This window comes from Hermetia illucens, chromosome 3 (genome assembly GCF_905115235.1).
Source record: "Hermetia illucens chromosome 3, iHerIll2.2.curated.20191125, whole genome shotgun sequence".
Classification (NCBI taxonomy): domain Eukaryota; kingdom Metazoa; phylum Arthropoda; class Insecta; order Diptera; family Stratiomyidae; genus Hermetia; species Hermetia illucens.
This window is the reverse complement of record NC_051851.1, coordinates 168,960,024-168,976,444: the sequence shown is the minus strand read 5'-3', so window position 1 is coordinate 168,976,444 and position 16,421 is coordinate 168,960,024. Positions and strand designations below refer to the sequence as shown.

The 16,421-nt window shown below is 50.0% G+C and overlaps 1 protein-coding gene across 1 annotated transcript; it reads left to right on the top strand.

Annotated features, from left to right (window-relative positions):
• Window positions 1-2,791: 2,791 nt before the first annotated feature.
• On the top strand, window positions 2,792-4,157 carry LOC119651156 (proliferating cell nuclear antigen). Its single transcript, XM_038054564.1, has 3 exons — window positions 2,792-2,952; window positions 3,016-3,136; window positions 3,318-4,157. The coding sequence occupies exons 2-3, from the start codon at window positions 3,029-3,031 to the stop codon at window positions 3,990-3,992; spliced, it is 783 nt and encodes a 260-aa protein (XP_037910492.1). The 5' UTR covers window positions 2,792-2,952; window positions 3,016-3,028; the 3' UTR covers window positions 3,993-4,157.
• The last annotated feature ends 12,264 nt before the right edge of the window (window positions 4,158-16,421 follow it).

The window sequence follows — 16,421 nt, the reverse complement described above, 5'->3', positions numbered from 1 at the left end:
TTTTTTCGAGCTCTCTCAAAGTGGCCAATCCTCGACACTTTCCGCGCTATTGACATCAACCCGTACAGGATGTCTGGGGAACAATGCCCGTACAATGCGGCCCATCTGGTCGGTACTTGGTATACTAGGCCTCCGCAATGCCTCGATTTTTTCACGCGGTTCTGCCTGCTCCAAGATCTTTGACAAACTTTCCGATGTTCACACTCGCGACATTCCACAGGCATAGGCGTCGCGTTGGTGCTCGCCAGCAAGTAGCGTCAACCACTTCGAACGCGATGTACTGGTGATCCCTTGCCGTCCGTCCACTGATGATGCCAGAGATTCCGACCCAAAAGTTATGTCAGGAATGCTTCCTTCACAGCCTCGACACCGAAACGTTAGCGTGATACGGTGTTTAAAACTACGAGCGCGGTTCTCGCCACCATTTCCAGAATCCGGTTCCCTCTGGAGTCTGACTGAGGCATGCCCCATTCAAGGGCTCTAGCATTAAAACACCAGAATCGAAAAAATCAAAAATTTGACTGACGGTTTCGTCCAGGGCAGAGGCAACTCATCAGACGCTGCCTCACCTCTGCCCTGGGAGCAGCGTGACCGAAAGTGCCAAACACCACCTACCAGGATCCGTCCCTCTGTGCTCGAAACGGCGTCCAGTAGAGCATCAAACCGGCGCCGAAAGTCCAGCATCGTCTCGTTCTGCGTCAGGTAAACGCTAAAAAACGTTATCCCTAAACGTCGGGTCCAGATAAACCCGTTCGCTCGGCCTTTGGCAAGTACACGAAGTAGAACGTCGTCCCCAACCCAGATGGCAGCGGTGCCCGATAAGTCAAGATGCCATGAAGCCGGGTCCCTATTTCGGTATTGCTCGCTAATTAGCACTAAATCAACATTTAGTTCTGCAGTGAGCTGTGCATGTTAATTTGTAAAATGGGGATCATGCCATTCGCACCACAGCCCTTTTCAATTCCGCTATTAAGACTGGACACCGTTCCGAGCCCGCAGTGTGTGCGACGCCCTTACCAGACGCGCCACGATCCCTGCAGAGAACGTAACTTTCTCTTTCATTGCAGGTCTTCGCTTAATGCCTTACTTGGCCGCATCTCCGGCATGCTGTCCTCCTGAACGGTCCCTTGTAAGCTGCTGATGTGTGTCCATAGTTGAGGCACCTGTAGCACTTGGCTGAGACTATCCGCATTCGCACCCTGCATACTACCCATCCAATTTTGATTCTCTCGCTGCTAAGGAGTTTCCTCGCATATTGCTCGGGGATTTCCACCACGGCGAGTTTTTGGCCTCAAGCATTTACAGAGGTGGTACCTGTCCGGACATTCGTTACGTCTGGACATTCACGGTTTATCGCCTCCTCCACTTTAACCTTGTCTGTGAGGCAGTAAAGATCCCGAATTTCTAGAGAGCACATGGACTCTACGCTGGAAACAAGAGCCTTCTCCCCCCAATAACCCACCCCTTGACCGCTTCGCAAACCGTACTCTTGCTAATCGTCTTCGGGCCCAGTTTGGCGAGGACTCCGCCACTCCGCGTTTTCCGTATGGAAGACACCTCTGCTCCGTTGCCTTCGGGTTTCACCCTATAGCGAATTTCACTACACAGTCTAGTCCTTCTTCGTTTCCTCGGCTTTTCTGCCCCTGGCTTTTAGTGTACAGCCTCCTTGTCTTTGGACAGACGGGTTTCTGGCGACGTAGTTGTTTCCCTTTTTTCCGCCTTCGCCCTCTTTTCTTGGGCCCTGGAAACTACTTGGATAAAGTCTCCTCAAGGCACATGGTCTTCTTTCCGCTTTTTCCGCCGCTCGCTTTACAGTGGGTTATCTGCGGTCTCCATGTTCGACTATAGAAGAAGATGCAGTCCAATAGTTCCTCTAGTTCCATCAGCCCGTTTTAGACGTCTTTGCTGACGTTTCTCTAGAGGAACGTTGCCGACCGTATCCGCTTCACCACTGCTGCGCATTTCCTGATGAGCCTTTCCTCTTTGGCTCTAGCTAGGACGGTTAACTGCACGGTTTGTGTCCGAATCCATCTGCTCAGGACTAACGATTCGGACTGGGCTTTCTTTCGAAACAGGGGCACTATAAGTATTAGAGTTGCCATCTCCGCACGGTGATTCGCGCCATTTGATGAGGCTTCCTCTTTATTTGGGCGCCCAGGTGTCCCATCGGGTATGCCGACTCCCGCTGCCTCTTTCGCTGATCGCTGTGGTGAACGACGCTTTTTTGTGCTGCGTCCAAACACACTCAGTTCTTCCTCCTTCCCTGTTGTTTCGTCGATTTTTTTTATTAATTTATGTGTATCCTCCATGGAAAACACACCAGCGCATCGTTTGTAAGGGTGCGTGCCGCAATAGTCATGAACGGGTATACCTTCGGGAAGACAGCCGCTACCCCAGTTGCCTGAGGCCTGACCTACGCTTAACTGATCCCGGAATTCACGGACGAATCAGAAACACCGGTTCAATGCACACTACCCGACCAGGGTCCCGAGGGGACTGGCTCCTGATACACGCCACAACTACCACCTTGGCAGAGCTAGGCTCACCTCACCCCATCGACGTCGACAGGTCCCCCTAGTTCCTTAAACCTAAATTTCATGTTTTCTTTCCTCAAGCACTTCCCATTCAGGACTTTATCCTTTAAAATCATATTTTTTGTATCTATTTTCCTAACAGTCAGTTTCCTCCATTCCAAATAACAATGTGCCTTTGCTAAAAATCACCTATCTCGTCCAAACTCGCATATAGATGTCGCCATCATCCCTTAAACGACTTTCATCCTTTGCACAAGTTTTCTGACAGTTCGCGCGCCAAAACATCCCGCGAACGAAGCCGGACGCGGTTCGAGCACATCATTCCGCGCCTTGTTCCTGTTCAGTGAGTTGATTTCGGCTGTCGGCGCAATAGTGCGTAGTAATTAGTGATAAATAATTTATTTGTAGCAGATAAAAGGTGATTACAAGAGTCATTGCTCCGGTACCGGGGGAAGTTGACTAATTGTTTTGGATTTTCCAGAAAATTTTTGAAAATGTTCGAAGCACGTTTGAACGCCGCCACAACTTTGAAGAAAGTCCTGGACGCTATCAAGGATCTCCTGAACGAGGCGACCTTCGATTGCAGCGATGCAGGAATTCAGGTGAGTTTTGTGGGGATTCCAATCGGTTTGGGAACTATTTGCGTTTTGCGTGGCACTGAGAGTGCGATGGTGCGGCTGAAGGCCACTTGAAGCAAAGCGTAGTTCCTTGGATCGACAATTATAGTATTCTTAAGTGACTACGGAGAATCTTTATTAATCATGTCCCTTTTCCCACCCACAGCTCCAGGCCATGGACAACTCTCACGTCTCCCTCGTTTCGCTCACCCTCCGCTCCGATGGTTTCGACAAATTCCGCTGCGACCGCAACCTCTCGATGGGCATGAACCTCGGAAGCATGTCAAAGATCCTGAAATGCGCCAACAACGAGGACACAGTGACCATGAAGGCGCAGGACAACGCCGACACGGTCACTTTTATGTTCGAGTCCCAGAACCACGAGAAAGTCTCCGACTACGAAATGAAGCTCATGAACCTAGACCAGGAGCACCTGGGCATCCCCGAGACAGACTACTCTTGCGTCGTTCGCATGCCAGCCATGGAATTCGCCCGCATCTGCCGTGATTTGTCCCAGTTCGGCGAGTCCGTGATCATCTGCTGCACAAAGGAGGGCGTCAAGTTCTCCGCATCTGGAGACGTCGGCTCGGCTAACATTAAGTTGGCGCAAACCTCGAGCGTGGACAAGGAGGAGGAAGCAGTCACAATTGAGATGCAGGAGCCAGTCTCCCTCACATTCGCATGCCGATACCTGAACGCCTTCACCAAGGCCACGCCGCTCTCGAACCAAGTCCAGCTGTCCATGTCGGCTGATGTGCCGCTCGTGGTGGAGTACAGGATCCCCGACTTGGGGCACATTCGCTACTACTTGGCACCAAAGATCGAGGAAGACGAGAGCTAGAGGGACCATCGCAAAGGGGAGGGGAGGGGATACTTGGCTAATATTAATAAATGTAATAGATTTACAGTTCACAATCCTTTTTTAGTGATTAATTTTTACGCTAGACTACGTCAATCCTGTTCAATCGTTTCTGTTCGGATTAAAGGAAAAAGTTTTCTACAAAAACCAGAGTTTGATTTTGACCTATTCCAGGAGATTGTGTTGAGTTTTTGTTGTTTCGGGGATGGACTGCTCCTCTGCGTGTGGCCCCCGAGGTAACGATCTTTTCGTTGGTGGTGGGAGCTCGTTTGGGGCGCTCGCAGATGAGCCCATGATATGTCGTGGAATGTCTTCTCTTCTCCGCAGCTTCGGGGATACGAATTCTAAGGTAAACCAAGTCTGGTGGTGTCATAGGCCAGTGCTCCTGCAGACCGCCGTAATCTTGAATGCATTTGCCCGCATCAGGCACAAGAGTTCTCGCGATCGGGTTTTGTTATAACCAGACCTAGTCATCCTTGGCCTGGGACAAGTGGTGGGCTTTCGCCATTTGAGGTCTGCGGCTACCAAGTAGTGCGAGCAGATTGCACCCTTGACAGTTGCCAGCGATACACAGACGACATACTACCCGCCAAAGGATTGCCCAGGGCAGAGCTTCGCCTGGTCAGTTCGTTAGTCCACTCATTTCCCCCATCTGTTCTTATGAGTTAGCCCGTTGGGGAGTTCCGTCCACACGTACTCGAGGAGGGTGATCGGACCCGAGTCTGCAAGGGACTCATCTGAAGTGGCTCTGTCACGAAGCCTCACCGGAGGTTATCTGGTACCATGGGAACCGGGATGGCCCTCTGAGAGCATATGCTCCAGGGGAATTTCTGGAGATGTGTTCTCGGCCCGGTTATTTGCGGTTGGCCCCCAGTGGGAGTTTCATGGTGGTTGTGGTTATGCCTACTTCGCGGGCATAGCTCCTCGGAGCTCGATCGTCTAGTTGCGCTGTGCAACTCGGGTGCCGTACTCCTTAGTTGCGGCAGAGGTGTTAGATAGGCCTCGCATCCACTGGTATGAATGCTGAGCCTGCACTCAGTATAAACCAGGACCGCTGCGCTTGCATGACGGGGCTCTGACTGTGGTCCCAAAATCAATCCGTGGGATTATGTCTTCACGGCAGGTACTTACGTTAAACCCCAGGACTTTCATCTGTTCTTATGACCGGGATCCCAGAAAGAGGTGACCTTCAGCGTGCCGTCTAGACGGTTGAACGAGTTTCTGCACTGCTCCACTTGCCTCGGATCATGCCCCAGCCTTCGACGGGCTTTGATCATCGTCAATACTTCCGCTTGGAATACACTGGCGAAACCTGGGAGACCGTACGACTTCGATACACGGTGTATTCGAGAAAACCCCCGCACCGACTCCACAGACCATCTTTGATCCATCCGTAAAGAATACTGAGTCATAACCTTGCAACACGCCGCCGGTCTTCCACTTTGTGCTGGTTGCAAACTCCACTCCACAAAGTTTCTCGTGAAGTTCAGCTTGCGTGTGCTGCAATCCGTGGAGAATGCCCAAACTTCCCGAGGTACTTCGTCTAGAATATTGCTGTGGCCGTAGGAGTTCGCTGTCCAGAATACGGACTCATGTAGTTTGACGGCACTGCACATTACAACGTATTTAATGAGAAGGTCTAGGGGCAGGAGGTGCAGGAATGTGGCGATCGCGGATATTTTCAATTCTCTAGGACTTTATGAAGTATGGATGGCCGCCATTTTGCATGATATTTGGCGTTTACGAACTCATAGCGTGAAAATTCTTGGATTTCCTGGATCTAGGCCACTCCACTTTCGAACAAGGTATCCCCCGTCGAAATCCGATGATTTTGCATTTTTCATGATTTTCACCACGCAGGGGCCGTGGAAATTTTCAATTTTCTAGGATTTTGTGGAGACTGGATGGGCGCCAGATTTTCCGCGATATCTGGCGTTCCCAACGTCATTGGATGACAATTTTTGGATTTCCTGAATCGCGTGGAAATCCGGCGATTTTGCATTTGTCATGATTTTCACGACCCGGGGGTCGTGGAAATTTTCAATTTTCTTGGATTCCGTAGTGGGTGGATGCGCGCCAGATTTTGCGCGATATCTGCGTTCCCGACGTCATAGCGTGAAAATTCTTGGATTTCCTGAATTTGGGCCGAATCCCTTTGTCGAACGAGGTATCCCCGTGGAAATCCGGCGATTTTGTATTTTTCCTGATTTTCACGACCCGGGGTCGTGGAAATTTTCAATTTTCCTCGATTTCGGCCAGGCCCTCCAATGGCGGATTTTCTTCAATATCTCGCGTTCCCGATGTCGTAGCGTCGAAATTCTTGGATTTCCTGAATCTCCCCGTGGAAACCCGGCGATTTTTCACGATTTTCACGACCCGGGCGTCGTGGAAATTGTCAATTTTCTTGGATTCCGTGGAGGCTGGATCCGCGCCAGATTTTGCGCGACATCTGGCCTTCCCGACGTCATAGTGTGAAAATTCTTGGATTTCCTGAATCTGGGCCGAATCCCCTTCCGAATGAGATATCCCCCGTATAAATCCGGCGATTTTGCATTTTTCACGATTTTCACGACCCGGGGGTCGTGGAAATTTTCAATTTTCTTGGATTTCGTGGAGGCTGGAGGCACGGGATATTTTGCGCGATATCTGGCGTTTGCGACGTCAAAGCGTGAAAATTCTTGGATTTCCTGAATCTGGGCCGCTTTCCCTGCCGAACGAGATATCCGGCGTGGAAATCCGGCGATTTTGCATTTTTTATGATTTTCACGACCCAGGGGTCGTGGAAATTTTCAATTTTTTAGGATTTTGCGGAGGCGGGATGCGCGCCTGATTTTGCGCGATATCTGGCGTTCCCGACGCCATAGTGTGAAAATTCTTGGATTTCCTGAAACTGGGCCGTCTCCCCTTTCGAACGAGATATTCCACGTGGAAATCCGGTGATTTTGCATTTTTGATGATTTTCACGACGCAGGGGTCGTGGAAACTGTTAATTTTCTTGGATTCCGTGGAGGCTGGATGCGCGCCACATTTTGCGCAATATCTGGTGTTTCCGACGTCAAAGCGTGAAAATTCTTGGATTTCCTGAATCTGGGCCGCCTCCCTCTTCGAAGGAGATATCCCCCGTGGAAACCTGGCGATTTTGCATTTTTCATGATTTTCATAACCCGGGGGTCGTGGAAACTGTCAATTTTCTTGGATTTCATGGAGACTGGATGCGCGGCAGATTTTGGCCGATATCTGGCGTTCCTGACGTCACAGCGTGAAAATTTTTCGATTTCCTGAATCTGAGCCGCCTCCTCTTTCGCACGAGATATGCCCTGTGGAAATCCGGCGATTTGGCAGTTTTCATGATTTTCGCGACCCGGGGCCATGGAAATTTTCAATTTTCTTGATTTCGTGGAGGCTGGATGCGCGGCAGATTTGGCGCGATATCTGGCGTTCCCGACGTCATAGTGTGGAAAACGTTGGATTTCCTGAATTTGGGCCGCTTCCCCTTTCGAACGAGGTATCCCCCGTGAAAATCCGGCGATTTTGCATTTTTCATGATTTTCACGACCCCGGGGTTGTGGAAATTTTCAATTTTCTTGGATTTCGTGGAGGCTGGATGCGCGGCAGATTTTGGCCGATGTCTGGCGTTCCCGACGTCATAGCGTGAAAATTCTTTTTCAGATTTCCTGAATCTGGGCCGCCTCCCTTTTCGAACGAGATATCGCCCGTGGAAATCCGGCGTTCGTGGAAATGTTCAATGGGCACCGGCTGCCTTTTGGCATGCATACTCTAGGTGTTCCCTAAAACTCAATTTGGTGTCAATTACTACCCCCAGGCTTTGATACGACCGTATGTCTACCGACCTCCACTTTCACAGGGTTATTTTTTCTGTGGTTCGTTTTCCGCTTCCGTTTTCGCGTCCGCCAAGGTCAGCCCGACCTTTTCTAGCCAGGACTTTACTGCTCTCACTGTTTCCGTTGCGTAAACCTCCACATCTTCTGGGTATTTTGCTGCAACAACCACAGCTAGGTCATCAGCAAAGCCGACAATCGTAGTCCCCTCTGGTAAGGGAAGAGCAAGCACGATATTCCACAACAGGGGACCAAGTACCGACCCCAGTTGACCGAGTTGAATGCGTTTTTCACATCCAAATCCACCACGGCACAGCAGCCGCCAGAAATCAGTGTACCTTTTGCCAGGTTTACCACCATGCCAATTGCGTCCACCGTAGAGTGGGCGCGTCGGAAACCAAACTGGCGTTCCGACAAACCATTGCTGGCTTCGACGATGGGCAGGAGTCTGTTGTAGATGACTCTCTCCATCATCTTCCCCATTGTATCCAACAGGCAGATAGGACGATACGACGCTGGGTTTTCAGGTGGCTTGCCAGGCTTCGGAAGCAACTCCAACTTTTGCTTTTTCCACTGGGCAGGGAATATTCCTTCTTTTAGGCACGCCTCGAAGATGTTGGCGAAAAGGTCGGGCCTAGTCTTCACTGCCAGTTTCAAAACTTGGTTGGGGATGCCATCCAAACCTGGGATCTTGTTGTCACCGAACCTACCACATATTTCCCGCAGCTCCTCCACAGTTACAGGCGGTATTATGCTGTCATTTAGCTGGACAAAAATTTGCCTTCCCCTATTTTCGTGGTGGGAGAACAGAGCGGTAAAAATCAGTTTCAGGAGGCGCGGACAGGTTACTTGGGGTGATTTCCGCAGCCTTTTCATCACCACTCTGTAAGCCTCGCCCCAAGGGTTTATGTCGGCATGGTTGCACAGCTGTTTGAAGCAGTTCTTTTTGCTCCTCCGGATGGCTTCCTTTAGGCGGCCACGCAATTGCTTGTGTGCCTCCTCTCGACCGTCACCACCGAGTTTTCCCCTGAGCCTCTGGCAAAGCCTCTTTGCCCGAAAACATCCGGCTCGCAAACTTGCGATTTCGTTGTTCCAAAAGTAGTTGGGTTGTCTACTGGGGAGCAATCGCCTTCTGGGCATAGTAGCATCGCATGCTTCCGTCACCTATCGAGTGATCTGGGTGGCTTTCTCTCCAGCCGTACCATTCAGGGATATGTCGGATTTGAGCACCGCGGAAAACGTGTCCCCCGCGAAAGCTTTCACTGTCCAGCCAAGCATACCACCCGGCATTCTGCGAAAACTCTTTTTCGAGCTCGATCCGCTCTTGATCTCTATGCAGTTTGCCTGGTGGTCGCTGTGAGTATAGTCCTCACTGATATGTCAAGCGATTCTACTGGCTAAAGTGGCACTCACGTATGTCAGGTCCACTATAGACCCCAGGCCCCTTCCCCGGAAAGTGTACGAAGACCCAACATTCGCCAGTACCACGTCCAGCTCCGCGAATGCTTCGAGGAGAACACGTCCCCTCACATTAGTTATCCGGCTGCCCCATTCAAGAGCCCACGCATTGAAATCGCCTCCTATTATGATCGGCCAACGTCCTCTTGCATCCAAAACAAGAGCAGCACGCATCCGCTCATACTCGACGAGTGTAGCGCTGGGTGGAGCATAGCAGCTGTAGATGTGGATGCCCTTCACCTTCGCTCTGATGAAGCCCTCCTCCGGGTGCTCCATTATTTTCTGGAAGGCTTGTTCTCCACAAGTCCACAGCGCTGCTTGGCCCATTTGGTCTTTGACCCAAACGCTACCACCCTGGTTTCGGTATGGTTCATTTAGTATGGCCACATCGATGTTTTTCTCGCGGATGGTTTGCGCGAGTAGATCCTGCGCCGCCTCGCAGTGGTTGACGTTGATTTGTATCAACCTCATCTGCGATTTGTGCTAAGGGCTCTCCTGTATTCCGGGCACCTGCTGCTGCCTGCAATGTGCCGATGGTCCACACCCTCCTTTCCTTTGCACAGTAGACAATTTGGGTCAGCTCCGCAGTCCTTGCTGATATGGCCTTCCACTCCGCATCTCCTGCATTGATTTGACCTGTCATTTGGGTTAGTGCATGACTTCGTAGTGTGACCAAAGCCAAGGCATCTAAAGCACCATTTTAACGCCACCTGTTCCCTAAGGCGACACATAACCCAGCCTATTCTCACTCTCCCTGCTGCTAACAGTTTGTGTGTGTTTTCCACTGGTAGGCTGATGATGGTGGTTTGTGTTCCCCCATAGGCTTTCCTTAGCGTTTTCACCACTGACTCTTGTAGTGCGGCAAGATCGAACTGTTTCTCCAACCCTTCGCGAACCTCTTCCTTCGTCGTGATTTCATCTATATCTTTGCAGATTATAGTGATCTCCGGTCTGCTAGCTCTTATGTCGGCTTCCTGCCCTAAAGTCTTCCCGATTTGGCTTAAGAATTTGTCCGCGGTTACGCGGTTACATCCTTGGATTTCTTAAGTTCCAATATAAGATCTCCCTTCTGCGACCGTTTAATGCGGCTGACGTTGTCTCCCAAATTGGTGAGTTCGGGGTCTACCTTCACTTTCCTGAGAATGTCGGCGTATGACCCTTCGCCTCGTTTGGAAATGAAAATCACCTCCGGTCTAATCTTCCTCCGATAATTTCTTTTCCGCGGTTCTACCTTCCTCCAAGCTTCCGCATCCGCCTTTGAAGGTTCGATCCCTTTTGTCGAGGTAGCCACTGCAGTATTTTCCCTGGTAGCTTCAGACATACCTTTCATGAACTCCGCCTTTTTGGGAGTTGAGTCCTTTTTTCTTTTCGGGGTTTGCTGGCCTGTTGAGTCATTCAGCTTCTCGCGCAGCCTCTTCCCCGGTTTCTCCCCTTTTGTGTTTTGAACCGGCGTTACTTGAGTTGCTTGGTTCACTTTTCCAATCGGCGACTTCCCTACTCGTTCATCCTGGGCCTTGCCGTACATCAAACGGATGCCTCTTATCATGGCCCTTATATTTTGGTGAATGTTCCTGCGCTCCTTTATAAACTCACACAGCTCCATGATCTTTTTACCGAGGGCAGTGAAGGCAGCTCCAGACTGATCATTGCCCAAAACATCGCTCGGGTGAATCGGCGTCAGTGATTCTTCCTCATCGAAGACTCCCGCTATACGCTTCCCACTGGGGGTAGCGATCGTGGGGGCTTGTGCCCGTGTGGGAGGGGATCTGCGAAAAATCGAGCTCCTTCTGAAGGGATCCATCACTGGAGCCAGTTCAAGTTCCTCCCGTACGCTTGTAACATTAGATGCCACAGAAGCCAAGGTTCCCACTACTGAGGCACTGCGGTCGTTGGATATCGACGGCCGGGAGCCCGCTTGCTCACTCCCAAAAACCGCCGGCACTGGGTTTCCGAAGCCCTGCACCGTAACTTCATTCTTCTTCTGCTCCTCCATGTTTGGTTTTATTTCTGGGTATCCTTCCCATAGCCAATTTTTATCCACGGGTGGGCGTTTACTTCCCACCTACCCGGCCTGCGCATAAACATGCCTATACACGCACATCTCCGGATGCGTGCATGTGCATGGCCATGACACATTCGCCGAGCATACCCTTATCCGCACGAAGGGACGCGCCTGATGGGAGATTTGGCACTCCACACAGCATATATATATATGCGGAGCTGGACATCATGCTGACCAGCGTTGGATGCGTGCCCACCTTTCGAGAAGAGGGTCGGGTTCGATCGTTGACCTGACTTTTGTTAGCACTTCACTGGTGAGGGAGATGACTTGGCAAGTGAATGAGCACTACACCCACAGTGACCACCAGGCCATCTTCCTCCGCATTGGGAACCGGGGCAGCAGTCAACGACGCTCTGGAGGTGGAAAGGCTAAGGCGGTTGGCTAGTCTATCGGAGCTTTCGACGAGGAGACATTCTTGGCTGCATTGGAGGGAGCCCATGATCCGGATGGAACAGCGGTGAAAAGGGTCACACAGCTGTCTCAGCGTGTAACCGAAGCATGCGACGCTACGATGCCACGACGACGTTTGCACCACGGCAAGAGGCCAAACTACTGGTGGAACGCGGAGATCGCTGCCTTGAGATCCTCTTGTCTCCGATCGAGGAGATTTTCCTACAGGACAAGGGGAAGGCCGGAGCACCAGGGGCGTGAGGAGGAATACAGGAATCTGCGAAGCAACCTTAAGAAGGCCATTCGGAGAAGCAAGCGGGAATGCTAACAAAAGCTTTGCATGGAGGCTAATACGAATCCGTGGGGTACAGCCTACCAAGTTGTAATGAAGAAGATCCGGGAGCAAAAATCACCTCAAGTGACACGCCCACGGTCCTTGTTGAAAATAATTACAACTCTTTTCCTACAACAGGAACAGGGCGAAAGAGAACCCCAACTGGCAGCGGACGTCTTCTCGATCCCTGATGTTACCGAAGAGGAACTTTGGGAAATCTGCAGATGTACTGGGGATAGCAAGGCTCCGGGATTGGACGAAATTCCGAACAAGGCTCTGAAGGTGGCGGTCAAGGCCAGACCAAGGTGGTTCGCAAGCATATTCGAATCGTGCATGGCGGAAGGAATATTTCTCGCCCAGTGGAAGAGGCAGAAGCTGGTATTGCTACCGAAGCCCCAAAAACCACCCGGCGTGTCCCCTTCATATCGCCCTATTTGTCTCTTAGACAGCATGGGGAAGATGTTGGAGAGAGTGATATACAACAGGCTGCTTCCGTTCATCGAGCTTGCGAGTGGTCTTTCTGAACGGCAATATGGGTTTCGGCGAGCCTGTTCTACGGTCGATGCAGTAGCAAAGCTCGTGGAATTGGCTCAAAATGCAATTTCCATGGGCAAATGCTGTGTCCTGGTGACGCTGGACGTCGAAAATGCTTTTAACTCAGCCAACTGGGGGTTGGATTAAGGGCGCTTTGGCCAAACTGGGTGTTCCTAGCTACTTGGCTCGGCTCATCGAGAGTTACCTTTCGGACAGACTTCTCTGGTATGAGACGGACGACGGGCCGAAGGAGTACATTGTGACAGCAGGTGCGCCTCAAGGCTCTGTATTGGGACCGCTGCTGTGGAACATAGTATACGACGGAGTGCTTGGCCTTCGCGTGCCGGAGGAGACAACACTGATTGGTTTTGCGGACGACCTGGCGGTAGTTGCAATTGCAAAGCATCCCGAGGACGTGGAGCTTTATGCAAATGAAGCCATTCAGACCATCAAGTCATGGTTACGAATGGCTAAGCTGGACCTGGCGGACGAAAAGACGGAGGCGGTCCTCATTACCAACCATAGGAAGAACAACACGGTTACCATCCAGGTTGGTAATCATGAGGTCGTCTTAAAATCGGTTGTCAAATACCTGGGGGTGATGATCGATGCCAAGCTGAGTTTCAAGGGACAGATGCTGCAGAGATGCTGAAGTCGGAGGAAAACTGGATGGCGGTAAATGAGGCAGTAGCCGTGGTGCAGATGAAACTCCTGGAGTTGGATCGAGCTCGGAAGGCGGCGCGACTGAGACGCGACATGGACGAGTTGGTATAGCGAACCAGAGCCTCCCCCGTGAGGTAATACTTCACGGTGGTCCCGCGGGGAGGGGCGGAAGAGTGGGGGTGGTTTTAGTGGGTGCGAATCCCACATACTGCTGCAACCTGGCGCAGTAGCGTCTTTCTAAGGTTTCCACCTCCATCCGAGCGCAGCTCACAGGTTGTCTTGGTTAGGACTATTGGAAACAGTTGACGGGGGAGGGGGCAGAACGTTACCTCTTCCTTTCAATATACACACACACTCACGAATTTAATGCCATGCCCTAAAAGTGCAAAACTCTCAAAGATAATAAGAAGGGAACAACAAAACCTTTCATAGTTCTCGGGTAAAATTCCTGATTTTCTGTTATGCTTATTGCAAATAGGATCCAGTTCAGTTTCAATTTAATGAAGCCTTTTTGCGGTGCACTCTGCATTGCATTGCTTTACTTTCAGATTAAACGGATCCGTTACTAGTAAATGCTGAGTGTAACATGGAAAACCATTTCAGGGTAATGTGAATCACATGAGACTCGATGCAGCTCGCCACATACTCTGCAGTCACTTTATCGAGAAACTTCGGAAGCTCAAAAAGTAACCCCGTAAATGAGCCCAGTTTCCTAGGAGAGGATGCGAGTCAAAGGGCTTCTGATAACTTTCATTCCACACTGGAGTGAGGGAGTTGAGTCAACACAAAGTCCAACTTTCTTGCTAGCGTAACAGGAGGTTTACCTACAATTGTGCATAACGAAGGGTTCAAATGGAGCTTAAATGAATGTCCAAGGCAAAGCACCCTTAAGAGGTAATTAATCACTTCGCAAACCAACACAACCCCGATAACAATCCGCCTTGTGATGTGCAAGGATACGTTCAGGTGAAATTCACACTCGATTTTCATTCACTTGCTGAGCTGTTGTAACAAAGCCAAAACACAACCGAAACAGGAGAGTATCCTCTCAGATTTATTTTTGAAATTGTCACATGCTTGAGTTGTGGAGGATGTAAAGCAGAAAACCACATCACAGGAATTGAGTGACCAACAGCCCCAACGTGCGGACTGGAAACTATCACACAGTAACCGATCAAATACACCATTTCTGGGGTAGTAATACATTATGTCCTGGGATCAGGCGCTATGCCTGCGCGTATGCATATAGGATTCTTGTATGCAAGCAAAAGGTATGCATGCTTAACTAACTAACCAACAACAACCACTACTGGGTGATGTTCTTAGATAATAACATTGTCCGGATTTAGTAAACAGGTGAATTTCAGGGACTACACCCCCGGACGAGTTCAGGATGGGAGCGCCACTCTATAAGGATCCAAAGCGTATTGGGGATGAATGGGTCGAAAATTAGTTCTAGTCCCGAATGGATTTGTTTCGGACTTGGCCTACGCCAACGCTACAGCTCATTCACACTCATTCGACTTGGCTATCTTTTAGGGAGAATCCTTTTGATATGCTCACTGGGACTTGATGAAATGAGCACTCGCTTGCTTTTCGGTCCCGGTCGAAGAGACAACAATCAAATAATGCACACGATACACAAAATAGGACATGCATGCATATAGGATCAAAGTGATAGGCATGTTGGATTGTGTGCTTGTTAAAGCCATTGCAAAAGGAGAACAAGTTCTGGGAGTTGTACATTGACTCGAAATTAAACTTGATTTGCATAAACTAGTTGGGTTTTTGATATCAAAAACTATATGAGATAGAGTTGAGGTGATTTGATATGGATACTGTTTTGGGTGCTAGGCGAGTGATTGGGGATTTTGGAAGTGTTCGATAATTTAATCCTGTCATTTGAGACTTGAAAGACGTGACCTCGATCTAAAGAGCGCATCAGGAAATCTTTAAATCGTTCAGGACGAATCCAGGACGAAGAAGAGGTAAATTGCCTAATTTATTGAATGCGCGGGCCTTAGATAGCGAAGACTTACGAGCTGTGCCAAGTCAAGGAGAATTTGGCCCACTTATAATATAGCCCTATCACGAGAGCTCCTGTGCCAGACGTGTGCAAATGCATTTAAGATGGGGACCATGCCGCCAGGTTCGGCAAACCCTACAATTCGCATTGCCGAAGCTGCGGAGAAGGAAGGGAAACCCTGATGCACTTTTTCTATGATTGCCCAGTTTTAGCTAGAGTCAGGCTACAGTCACTGTGCACACTATTCTTTGGGGACCTCAGAGAGATTTCTGGCTGCAGGGTGGGAGAGCTGCTTTCCTTCCGGGCTGGCTCTGAAGATCGGAGCCGGCAGTCACGGTCTTAGGAATTTATGGCATCAAAACGGCACACCACAGCGTTAATTGGGCTCCTCGGAGCGGCGCTGATACCTACCTACCTACCCTACTGAATGCGGTCGTGCGAAGCTGTGCTATTGTTGGTACATAACCTTATAAAACTAGTTGGAGTAGTTTTTACCCACATTGGGCGCTAAATATTGATTTGAACTTTTTGGTTTTCTTATCTTAGTAGTTTAGTATTTTAACGCCGAATTCAATGGTTAGTAGTTAGAGGAGTGGCCCGGACTGGATCATGAATTTTCTGCCATAGCATAGCCTGCGATAGAATTTTTGTCCTTTCTTAATTTGTTCCTTTATCTTGGTACTTTCGTGTTTCATGCAAGCAGCTGGTCCTTAATACGAAGTGTTTGTGAGATTGCCTCAGGTCAGAGTATCTCCTCCCCCTCGGACACGACCTTGTCGTGGTGGGGGATCCTGTAGTAGTTCACTACTACACTAAGGGTGTCCAAAATATGAATATCGAAACGAAGGATATAAACTCTCCAAGTGGTAAGAAGTCACAGACTTCGAATCCACCCGCGACCATGAGCAATAATGTTGCTGCCAAGGCGCGGTCTTTGGAGGCCTCACCACATTCATACCCCTCTATAGACAAGTCTGTAGAAGGCATCTTTCCGACTCAGTGGAAAGCTTGCATTTAGTGCCTACGGCGAAGTTAGCCAGAAAGGAAAGTACGGAAACTCTCAAATTGGGAGAAACTGGAAATCCGATTACGGCCGGCCCGTCCG

Bases quoted from the DNA above. Each gene is read 5' to 3' on its own strand.
- LOC119651156 (XM_038054564.1), top strand. From the start codon at position 3,029: ATGTTCGAAGCACGTTTGAACGCCGCCACAACTTTGAAGAAAGTCCTG. The intron at 3,137-3,317 runs GTGAGTTTTGTG...TCCCACCCACAG, and splicing joins GCAGCGATGCAGGAATTCAG to CTCCAGGCCATGGACAACTC.